Source organism: Fukomys damarensis, unplaced genomic scaffold (assembly GCF_012274545.1).
Source record: "Fukomys damarensis isolate Sample0158 unplaced genomic scaffold, DMR_v1.0_HiC HiC_scaffold_16, whole genome shotgun sequence".
NCBI lineage: Eukaryota > Metazoa > Chordata > Mammalia > Rodentia > Bathyergidae > Fukomys > Fukomys damarensis.
The window spans coordinates 30,836,722-30,849,547 of NW_022900928.1; the positions used below are offsets into that span (position 1 = coordinate 30,836,722).

A 12,826-nucleotide genomic window follows, 5' to 3' on the forward strand; every position below is an offset into this window, starting at 1 on the left:
AAAATAAGATCTATTCCCCCAAAATAACATACTTTTTGAGGATTAACATACCTGAGGATCTCAGGTGACTGTACTTTGGTTCTCTTGCCCGGTAATTTTATTCCCATGGGTAACTCCAATTATTATTTCAAAGACAAGCATAAAAATGAACAAATTGGGGCCGGGGATTTAGCTCAGCGGTTCGGTGGCCTGCCTTGCAAGCACAAGGACCCGAGTTCAATCCCTGGTACCAAACAAAAAAAAAAAAAAAAGAACAAAAAACATCTGGTATATTTGTACAACGCAGTACTTTCAGTCAAAAAGAAAGTAATGCAGGGAAAGGGGATGTATCTTAGTGGTGGAACACTTAACTAGCATACTCAAGAACTGAATTCAATCCCTACCACCAATAAATAAAGAAAGAAATGAGCAAACAAATAGTCAAGTAAGGGAAGAAGCCAGGCATGATGGTGTATGCCTGTCATCTCAGGTATTCCTGGGAGGAGGTAGGAGAGCTCAAGTTTGAGGCTAGTCTGGGCAATTTACCAAGACCTTTTCTCAAAATAAAAAGTAAAAAGGTCTGGGAATATAACTTAGGGGTAGAGCTTCCCAAGGTTTAATTCCTAGTACTATATTAGAAAAAAAAAAAAAAGTTCTGATTTACACTACTTATGTTAACCTTGTAAACATTATGCTATATAAAAGAAGCCAGACACAAAAGGTTACATATATATGGTATGTCTAGAATGGGCAAATTTAAAAACAGGAAGACCCATAATGGGAAAAGGAAGAAAACAGAGTAACTGCTAATGGGTTTAGAGTTTCATTTTGGGATGAGAAAACTGTCCTGGAGTCAGACAGCAGTACTGGCTATGTAATTTGTGAATAGTGTAAATGAAAAAGAATAGACACGAGGAGGGAACAGGAAAGGAGGAGGAGGAAGGTGAGAAAGAAAGGAAAATAATATCAGAAAGGAGGGAGAAGGGCCAGGGATTTAGCTCAGTGGCAACGCACCTGCCTTGCAAGTGCAAGGTCCTGAGTTCGATTCTAGATACAAAAAAAAAAGAAAGGAAAGAAAGGAAGGGAGGGAGGGAGGGAGAACAAAAGTACCTTGGGCCAAAATATAGCTATCCAGGTGATTAAAAATGCTTAAACTCTAGACATGTTCTGCATGGAAAGCTGACTGGATTTACTGCTAAAGTAGATACAGAGTAAAAAGAGGTGTGGGGTCTAAGCAGCTGAAATGAGGTGGTTGCTATTAACTGAGGTGAGAGAAATGTGTTGTGGAAAGGCTAGAAGCTCAGGTTGGGGCAGACTGATACTAACTTAGGGTCTTCTATTTTCCTATCTGTACCTTAATTTAGAATCTGGTGAAATGAAGGATATTATCCTAACAACTATATTGTGGAATATGATTTCTTCCAGTTAAAGAGCTGCTCAGTTTGTACCAGTGAGAGGAGCTAAACCTTTTAGAACCAACTGAAATAAAAGTCCAAATCCGTAATAATAAGAAAAGCAAACAAAATAAAAATGCATTAAGCACAGAGATCATCTTCTGCCAAGGTACTGACTAAATATTTGGTTGTTCCTTAGCACCCTGGTATGATCTTCATCACAGATCACATGTAATAATTTATTCCCAGTATCTTTCTACAATAAGGAAAACGTCTTAAGAAATGCAACAAAATTCAGTATCTCAGCATGCATTTGTAATCTGAGTACTCAGGGAAGGTGAGGCAGGAGGAAAGTGAGTTCTATCTCAGCCTGGGCAATTTAGTGATTCAGTGATAATTATTTCAAGACAAAAAATAAAAAGGACTTGGAATGTACCTCAGTGCAAAGGCCCTCAGTTGAAACCCCAGTACTGCACGAGCACGCGCACGCACACACACACACACACACACACACACACACACACACAATCTGGATAGACTTTCCAAGTAGGTTATATAGAGTTTGCAAGTAGGGTGTATATATTATTTAGAGTTCAAACTTTGAAAAAATGATTGTGAAACCATTTCCAATTTAAAAAATATTTTACTAAGGTGTAATTTATACATTATTAAATTAACATATCCTAAGCATTCATCAACTTTCACAAATGCATATACCACATAACCTAATTCACATCACTATCAAGAAAAGCAATACTATCACAGAAAATTCCCTCTTTCCATTCCTACTGAATCCCTCTAATTAACAAAGAAAAGTAAAGCACACTGAAATAAAAGTTTTGATTACTATGACCACAGATTATTAGTTTTATTAAATGAAGAACTCAAATACAAACACTATGCACTATTTGTCTTCCTTTGCACATAAGGATTTTGAGACAAATTAATATTATGAGGCCATTTCTTTCACTGCTTAGTAGTGTTCCAGTGCATGAATACTGTTAAGAATAAAGATTAGGGGGATGGGGATTTAGTTCAGTGGTGCCACCACCTCCCTTGCAAGCCCAAGGTCCCAAATTTGATCCGCATACAAAAAAATAAAGATGCTAGGAATGTTCTCATACAAGACTTTTTGTAAATATGTTTTCATTTCTCTAACACTACTACATAGGAGTGAAACTGGAGGGACATCATAGGATAGCTCATTAACCATTTTAAGAAATTACTGAACTGTTTCACAAAGGGCTTATAGCATTTTGCATTTCTGCTATCAAGGGTCCATATATCCTTGCTAACATTTAGTGTTGTTGACAAATCATTTTCATTCTAGTGGAGCAAAGAAATATCTCATTATGGTTTTCACTGAGAATTTTCTTGTGATTAATGATACAAGATTTCATCCATATGAATATTAATCATTTGTATATATTTTATATACAGGCAAATGTTCAACAGTCCATGTTAAATGTTGGTTTCCTTAGTAGACTGCTATGCGAGCACTTTGTACAATACTCTCTAAATGTAAAGAAGCACCTGATCAAGTCCTTTTTCATGTGCCTTTATCCTCTTTCATTGGGGTCAAAATTGGAGATGAAACAATTATAATATTTTTCTTCTGGAAAAATTCTGCTTTGAAAATTAACTGGAAAAAGACACTGACTAGAGTTTAAGTATTTTTGTTATTGAAAACTGTTGTTAACATTTAATTAAAACATATAAATAGGCATTTATGCAGGTCAAAATGTTCAAAGGTTGAAAATTTCATATGGTTTAATAAAATTTAACAATTTTTACTTTATTCCCCTGTAAATCACATAATAAATCTTTGACTTAAAATATAATTCTACATACATGAATGAATTGCTTACAATTCATCTCATATTTATACTATTAATTTTGCAACAGTAGAAATCGAGGCTGTGGGCTGGAGATTTGGCTCAGTGGTGCCACCAATTGCCTCCCAAGCATAAGGTCCTGACTTCAATACCTGGTATCAAAAAAAAAAAAAAAAAAAAAAAAAAAAAAAGGCGAACTTACTATTTAACAGAAGTTTTTGTGTGTGTGTGTTCGCCCATTACCAGAAATTGAACTCAAGACCTTGTACTTTCGAGGTGGGGTGGCACCACTGAGCTAAATTCTCGGCCCTTAAAGAAGTTTTAAAATTGTGTTTATGATTTTAAATTTTTAGTAGAAGATTAAATATTACAACTATACCTTTTTTATACAGTGTTTGTTCATCATTCATCCATTCATTCATTTACCTAGCAGTATTTGGGGATTGAACCCAGGCCCTTTTCACTGAGCTACATCCACAAAACAATTCTAAAAATGTATTTTGAGATAGAGTCTTACTAAAGTGTTAAATTGATCAAGCTATGCTTGAACTTTCAATCTTTCTGCTGCAACATTTTAGAAGGCTAAAATTACAGGCATGGGCTACATGTCTGGCTTTCATTTGAGTTTTAAATTGCAATGCTTAGTTATATTTCTAAATATATCAAAAAGGCTAACTTATTAGGTTTAAAAAAAAATTATAAACTATGCATGGTGCTGAATGCCTGTAATCCCAGAACTCCAGGAGGCTAAAACAGGAGGATTGCAAATCCAAGCCTATTTCAGGTAATTCTCAACAACAACAAAAAAAAGGGCCAAAGAGGTAGCTCAGTAAGAAGGCCCTGTGTCCAATCCCTAGTACCACAAAAACAAAAACAGAATTCCAAAAAACAAACAAAGAATCCAAATTCAAAAGACTGCATAATTTTTGTTATAAAATCAAGTAGGATTAGGCAGAAACATTTCCAATACCAGCTGATCTCCAAGAAAATAATGGTGTCATATTTTTAAAATACTTTTAAGCAAAAGAAGCACGGTTTTCATTTCACTAGTAAAATACATATTCAATAAGTTTTTTAAAAAATCTATATGTGGCTGGGGACTTAGCTCAGGGGTTCCACTGCCTGCCTCACAAGCTCAAGGACCTGAGTTTGATCCCTGGTACCAAAACAAAACAAAACAAAAAGCTGTAAAAAAAATCTATATGCAACATAAATGAAAAGCCAAGATTCTATATGCTTTGTTTTTCCCTTTTTGTTTTTTTCTCCTTTTGTACTTGTATTTGAATGTTAATTTTTGAGACTTACTCTTTTCTTACCAAGTTTTTGAAGGATTTCTTGTTAAAAAATCATTATTCTTTCTTTTAAACTGCACATAAATCTGCATTCTTAACTAGAACATGCTTTTGACATTAACTATTAGCTTTGAGACAATAATTTCACTGCGATATATTTTTAAAAAAGCAATTCTGTGTTCACATAATGGACATCCACTGATAATATGTAAGTCCTTAAGAAAGCCTACTACAAGTTAATACTTTAAAAGTTTGATAAAGCTATTACCCCTAAATTGCTGCTAGATCAAGCATTTCATTTCATTCAATCATCTTCTTTGGGTTTTCCATTTATACACACACACACACACATGTGTATATATATATATACACACACACACACACACACACATATATATATATATATATGTGTTTTTTTTTTTTTTTTGAGACAAGGTCAAACTAATTCAGGTTGGCCTCAAACTCGCAGCAATCCTCCTACCTCAGGCTCCCGAGTACTGAGACTACAGGCATGTGCTACCACGCCTGGCATTCCATGTTAATGTTTTTCTTAGAGTTTGGCATACGAATTTAAATACTGTGCCAGGTATGATCTCAGCGGGGTCACACATTATTTTGAGTACCAAATATACTAATATACTAATGCCAAGTGATATCTTTTGTGCACAGTGCTGGGGAACAAACACAGGGCCTCAAGCATGCTAAGCAAGTATTTGACTGAGCCACAACTCCAATACAGATCTTTTTAGGGAAGCAAAATTAACACATTAATTCTAATGCTTAACCTTCACAAAATGAGAGCCAAGGAAGCTCACAATTTTTTTTTTATCAACAGTAGTTCCACTGTGTTGATGAATTAAAACTAACTGAAATGCCATATCACAAGGCTTCTCAGTTATAATAAGCATAAATGCACCCAAATGAGAATTTGTAAACTACTGTCCTTCTAGAGAATTCATATTATGTAAGCAAATTCCATATAATGGACCAACCAATGCTTAAAAGCCAGGGAGAGGTCCCAGAGCTATACTATTCACTGCCATATTCCTACTGCTTAGCACAATGCCTATTACAAAAGTTGATATGCAAGATAAATATATATATTTAATGAGATAAATATTAATGGATCCATTAAGTGCTTAAAATCTGGATTTATAAGTGGAAATTAGAGTCAATTAATACAGTGGTTTCTGAATGGTCCTAAATATTTCTACATTATTTGGGTAAAATTCCCTACATTTGCAGATAGAAATAACATATTTATAGATGTTCCAGATGATGAAAAAAAACCTGCTAGCACTTTACTAAAGAAATCTGTGGTTGTCAATGTGAGAAAACTGTGTTTAGTTATTTTATACAAGCATAAGCTTATTTCATTTATAATAAGCAGATATTTACAGGTAAAAAGAGGTCTGTTTTTAAAAGCAGAAGCATAAAAATTAAACCTGGGGAAAAGTTAAGGGTGAAAAAGAGGCGAAAGCAACATCAATGAAATTCTGACCTTTTTGATAAATATTTCTTCAATGAAGAAACTAAGTTTCAACCTTTGAAGTTAGAAATGTGAGAAAATTTAATAGTTAAAGAGATGGGAAGAAAATAACACAACTTTACTAAGAGTGTTCTATGGTCCCAGCATATTTGATATATGCCTTACAATGTTTTGGGAATGTATCATCCTCATTTTAGTGTATAGGAGAATAAGTCTAAGGGTAGCAAAATAATATTAATATGCCTACAGATGGTAAGCAGATGAACAAATATAACTGTTAATTTAAAAATACCACACTGTGCATTAGAGTATGCTCTGCTTGAAATAGTGAATGTTACAAAATGTTTTGAGTATGACTGTTCAACAGTAATCATTGTTCTTTATCATATATTTTTATCTATAAATTAGGAGATAATACTTTAACACACACACACACACACACACACACACACACACTAACTAGGAGGAGACTAATATAGTTATATACTTGCTTATAAAAAAATCCCCAATGAATTTATTCAATAAACATTTGTTCTCAGAGAGTAAAACTTGAGCATTTGTAACCTAAACAAATATTGTTAGTCATTAAGTAACCACTAAAAAAAATGCAAAAAATCAAAATGGAGCAAAAAAAAAGGGTAAGTGTTAATGTCAAAGTAGCTTTACCTAACTCAGCAATGAGATATCCATGAGTTTTCACTTTGTAGAACTTCTGATATTTTCAAAATTAATACACATTGAGGGAATTTGTAGGACATTTTTTAAATAATAAAGTTTCAAAGACAGAAAAATTAAAGACACAAATATTTTGAATAAAGATCCAGCATCATTATTAAAAAATTTAGGGCTGGGGATTTAGCTCAGTGGTTCTGTTGCCTGCCTTGCAAGCACAAAGGACCCGAGTTCGATCCCTGGTACCAAAAAAAAAAACACTAAAAAGGTCAAGGTCATTATTAAAAAATTTTTATACTGCAGATCAAACTCAGTAACTTGTGCTTGGCAAGGCAGGCAACGGCACCTGTAAGATAAATCCCTGGCCCTCCAAGAAAAAGCATAATGTTTGTCAGAACCCAGTAATTCATGCACATCAAACATAGATGTATTGTGTCAAGATGAACAGGCCAAATTAAAAGTTAAAAATAAAAAGGCAATGCCTAATAGAACACAGCTGAATAAAAACCAAATACTGTTTTTCTCTAAAAATGCATTCTGAACATACAAGTTTTATATCCTAATATGTACCGAACTTCTAAATACTTAAATTTACTTGATGAATAATTAAGCATCTACTATTAACACCTCTTTGGGTACTAGGGCAGGCCCTGCCAATTCATCAACTCCACATAAAAGAACCATGCTTGCCTAACAGATCACATTCTACTACAGAAGTGATCAAAGTAAGGAAAATATAAACAAATGTCAAGAGACTGCAATAAAAGATACCTGACAATGCATTTCCATGAAGAGCCATCTTGATCATCTTGTTCTTCTATGTACATTCTGACATTGTGATCTTGATCCAACTGATACCAATACATGAGGCCATCTTTGTCTCGCCCAATTGGCTGGAGACGCATAGTGTCAGCATCTTCCTCATTAATAATATTCTTGAATTTAAGATTGTCATCAAATTGACACTCGCAGAGATACTGAAAAATAATTATAAAATTTGTGATAAGTATTTCTCTATCATAATAAACATGATACAGCCACAGAGTTGGTTCAGGGACAAAGCAGGTAGAATACACACAGTTTTTTTACCATCCTTTTCCTCTGGTGTAGAATCTGTTTCAAATAATCAGTGAGCCAGGCATGGTGGCCCACATCTGTAATGCCAGCAATTTGAGAGGCTGAGGCAGGAGGATTGCTGTGAGTTTGAGGCCAGCATACTTAGCTTGAGGCCATACATTCTGAGTTCAAGGTCACCCCAAACTACATAGCAAGACCCTGTCTCCAAAAAAGAAGACAACTCAAAAGGATAGTTTTAAGTTAACATTTTAATAAACTGTATATCAGTGGTTAGGTTTAACACACAAATCAAATTATATTTCTAAATCAATGAGTCTACTTGCACCAAAAACTCTCAAATTGTCTCATACTATAAAAGTTTATTTTATTTTATTTATTTTTTGGTACCAGGGCTCAAACTCAGGACCTTGCATTTTCAAGGTAGGCAACAGCACCAATGAGCTAAATCGATGGCCCTACAAAACTTTATTTAAAAAAAATTAATTAGGCAAATAAAAAGTACATACATTTGTGGTGTACACTGTTTTTTGTTTTATTTGCTTTTTTGAGTTAGGGTCTCACTATGTAATTGAGACTGACCTGGAACTCACAGCGATCCTTCTGCCTCAGCCTCCGTAGTGCTGGGATTAAAGGCGTGCACCACCACACCCAGCTACATTATATTTTAATACACATAAACTATGCATGCAGGATGGTTAAATCAAATTCATAAACTTATCTATTACCCTACATATATTTTTATGGTGAGAACACAAAATCTACTCTACTACCAGTTTTCAAATATATAATACACTATTAACAACAGTTACTACCTTGAACTTTAGAATCACTGAATTAATTTCTCTTCTCTCAGTGAATTTTTAAAGTCTATTATCTCTAGTCTATTCCCTATCCCCTCAACCAGTGGTAACCGACATTCTACCTTCCATTGCTATGAGTTTTGATCCTTTTAGTTTCCACATGTGAGAATATGGGGTACTTCCATGTCTGGCTTATTTCACTTAACATAATGTCCTCCAGCTTCATGCACCTTGTCACAAATGACACAACTTCCTTCTTTTTTAAAGCCAACTAGTATTCCATTTTGCATATATTCCATCTTTTCACTTTCCATCCATCAGGAAATAGATACTTAGGTTGATTCCACGCTGTGATTAAAGCTCTTGTGAACGTGCCAATAGGAATAAAGTAATATTTTACAATCCAATTTCTCTTTGTTGGATGGCTACCTAGTACCAGCACTGCCAAACCAATTGGTAATTGTATTTTTAATTTTTGAGGAAAATCAATGCTGTTTTCCATAACAGCTCTACTAATTTACATTTTCACCAACATTGTATAAGGGATGTTTTTCCTTCACATCTTCACCAACACTCTGTCTTTTGGATAACATCCATCCTAACAGGCTCGAGGTGACATTTCATTGTGGGTTTTTTGCAACAGGATCCTGCTACGTAATCCAGGTTGGCCTTGAACTCATGGCAATCCTCCTGCCTCATCCTCTGGAGTGGTGGGATTACAGCCATGTGCCACCTCACTAAGCTTCATTGCTTTAATTTGCATTTTTAAATGATTAGTGATGTTGAGTATTCTAGTTATTTCTTTGGTCTTTTTTTAAGAAAATATCTACAGAGTGGGAATAGGGCACCAAGGCAACCTTCCAATCCTGTAACTCAGGTTGAACCTGGCCTCCAGCCACTGCAGCCAGGTCCATGTTCACCAGCAAGCTCCAGCCTTGCAGCAGGATTCCCTCCAGCTTGCTCTCCAACCACTGGATGCCTTCTGTTTCTGTCCTTTCTCAGTCACTCTGGAAACAGGACAGTGTGGAAAGTGGCTCGGAGCCAAGGGGCTGCTTTGTGACCCAGGTTAGAACAATGAGCCCTTCCATACAATGTCGTCTCCCCAGCTTTTGGTCTGTGATTGTGGCAATGGGCACTGTATGGAGGTCACTTACCAACTGCTGCCTGTAGCAGGCCACACTCTGAGCAGCACAGTATTCCGCTTTTTCTTTGCCAGTTCCAAATGCGGCTGATTCTCTCAGACCAAGGTGGTGGTTCTCTAGTTCTCAGTGAGTGGAAAGCTTTTAGTTTCACTTTAGAGCTGTACCTTGATTTTAGCCAGTTCCAAATGCCGCTGATTCTCTCAGACCAAGATGGTTCTCTAGTTCTCAGTGAGTGGAAAGCTTTTAGTTTCACTTTAGAGCTGTACCTTGATTTTGTTTGCAAACAATTTGGTTCACAAACAAAAGCATTTTGCAAAGTTTGTTTTTGTTTGTGAACTCTGCATAGGGTGACAAACATGACCACAGCGATCTTTCTTACACAAACACAAACATGACCATCTTTACCAAAACTGTGGAACAAACTAAGTTCATGAACAAGGGTACAACTGTATCTCCCAGTTGTTGTCCAGCCAGTCACTCTCAGTGGCTTGGTCTGCAGGGGCTCTCCTCTCCTGCAATGTGAATGTGTTCTATTTCTTCTGTATAATTTAACCCTGTCTACTTTTCCTTTGTCAGGTCCCTCCTGGTTCCAAGCAATCCCTTTTCACTTTTGATTCCTCTCCAAATAGAGAAATTTGATTCCAAATACACACTTTGTCTTGGAGAAGATGTACTGCTGGCACTCATAGCTCTGCCATATTTTTTCTGTTTCCCTGTCAAATGCTTTTTCTGCCTGAATTTGTGGGGTTACATGGTTTTTATACTGAACTCTTTAATGCATCCTACACATTTACTGATCTCCATCTGTTGAACAAGTAGTTCCCAGGATAAATTCCACTTGATCATGGTGAAGGATCCTTTTAATATGCTGTTGAATTTAGTTTGCTACTACTATACTGTTAAAGATTTTTACATCTATGCACTGCACATATGTTGGTCTTTAATTTTATTTTCTTGTAAGAGTCTTTCTCTGGTTTTGGTATCACAGATGTGAATCATCCCTGCGGAAAAATGGAGCATTTAGCAAGATGTACTTCAGATACTTTTTGTATTCCTAAGACTCTTGTCAATAAAGGGACATTATAAACAGACAACAACCAGACCATCATCCTGAATATCACTGAAAGTGCACAGAACAAAACAAACTGGGGTTATCTGCAGAAACTGCCTCCTGCACAAGTGCTAAGTCATCTGCTGCTTAATGTATAAAACCCATCTCTCTGTAGTAAATGAGGTACAGAACAAGAACCGTAGAGAGAACAAGTGATTCTAGTTGAGGCAGCTGTCACCAGACACTCTGAATACAGGTAAATAGTTGTCTAGACGGTGACAACTGGACCTCCTGAGAGGTGGTGTTGTATGTACCCATTGCTCAATCTGCTGAGATGCACCCTTGACAATTTACTGAGTGGCACTCTTACAAGCTATGTCCCTCTTATGGGTCTTCCCAGTAGTACTGTTGGAACCCTAAGCAGCTCTTCCCTGTTATCTATTAATGCTTTCATTCTGTGAGTCTTAATAAACTTTCTCTCTCACAACTGACTCAGTATTTTCTTCAGTAAGGAACCTACTCTACTGACCTAGCACAGAGAGCTGTGGACAAGATGTACTGTTCCTATCATAAAATGGTCTCACAGCATCCTCTCCTCTGCAATTACTTAGAAGATTTTGAAAACTGATATTACTTATTTTTAAAATGTTTTCTACAGTTCACCTGTGAAGCTATCAGGTCCTGGGCTGGGTTTTTCTCTTTCTATCTTTCAGGAATTTTTTTTTATCACTGATTTAATCTCCATGATCATTCCTGTCTGTTGAGATATTCTATTTCATCATAAATCAGTCTTGGTAGACTGCATGCTTCTAAAAAGTTGGCCATTTCATTTAGGTTCTACTGCTATATAGTTGGTCATAGGATCCCCCCCCCACAAAACCAGAACAGAGATGGAACCCAGGACTTTGTGCTTGCCACAGCTACATCCCCAGATCTCTTAGGACGGTTTTGATTTTTGTAACATCAGTTGTAATCTCTTATTTCTTTTCTGATTTTTAAAATTTGAAGCTTCTCTCTAGTTGAGCTATAAATGAATGTCTGAATTTTGTTTATATTTTCATTTAAAAAACTGTATGATTAGATTTGCATGACAATTTGAAATTATTAATACTCTGGGAACAGAACAGATACGTGCATTTTGGGAGTCATGGACAGTGGCATGGGTTAAAGGAGACTGCGGGCATTAAAGAGTAACACAAAGCTTCTATACTTTTAGGATTTTGTATTTTTTTTTTCTCAGTTTTCTTTATTTTTAGTAATACTTGTTTGCAGTACATACCTGTTTACATTCCTCATGGGGGGATGGTACATGTAATTCTTAATTCTTTTTTTATCCCCTTCCTCTCCTCTACCTTTCCCACTCTCTCCATCTCATGGTCTTCTTCCCATTTAAAAAAAAAAATCTATCTGGGCTAGGGATTTTTAGCTCAGTGGTTCTGCCACCTGCCTCACAAGTGCAAGGTCCTGAGTTCAATCCCTTGAAAACCGCCCCCCCCAAAAAAAAACCCAAAAAAGTCAATCTGCCTTTTCTCAATGATCAATCATTAATTCTTTTTTTTTTTTTTGGTAGCGAGGATTGAACTCGGGACTTTGCACTTGCGAGCAGGCAGCGGTACCGCGGAGCTAAATCCCCAGCCATTAATTCTTTATTTATACTTTGGGTTTCTCATATAAAAAAAACCTTGAGATATTTAAGCTTGTGTGTTTACTTTTTATCACCAAATATTATGGTCTCAAAGTGAATCCATTCTTCTACAAATGACTCATTTTTCTTTCTTTATGGCAGGAGAGTACTCAATTGTATATAAATTTGACTTAACTTTATTCATTCAGCTGTTGATAGACATACATAGGCTACTTCCAAGATTGTTATTTTTAATTATGCTGCTATCAACAGGGGTATGCAAGTACCACTGTACTTGACATATTTAACTCTTCTACTTATAGGACGAATATGTGGCTCAAATGGAATTTCTAGTTTTAGGTTTTTAAGGAAGTTCCATAATGGTTATACTAGTTTATATATCACTAACAATGTATAAAGGTCCTTTTCCTCCTATAGTCTCACCAACATTTGTCATTAGTTGATATCTTG

General features: G+C 35.8%; 1 protein-coding gene across 1 annotated transcript in view; it reads right to left on the reverse strand.

Annotated features, from left to right (window-relative positions):
• The window catches only part of Rsf1 (remodeling and spacing factor 1), a 151,462-nt gene that overhangs the window by 54,948 nt on the left and 83,688 nt on the right, over positions 1–12,826 (reverse strand). The window contains exon 4 of the mRNA XM_010633303.2: positions 7,433–7,638. Within this exon, the coding sequence (XP_010631605.1) occupies positions 7,433–7,638 (206 nt within the window). The remainder of the gene's footprint in view (positions 1–7,432; positions 7,639–12,826) is intronic.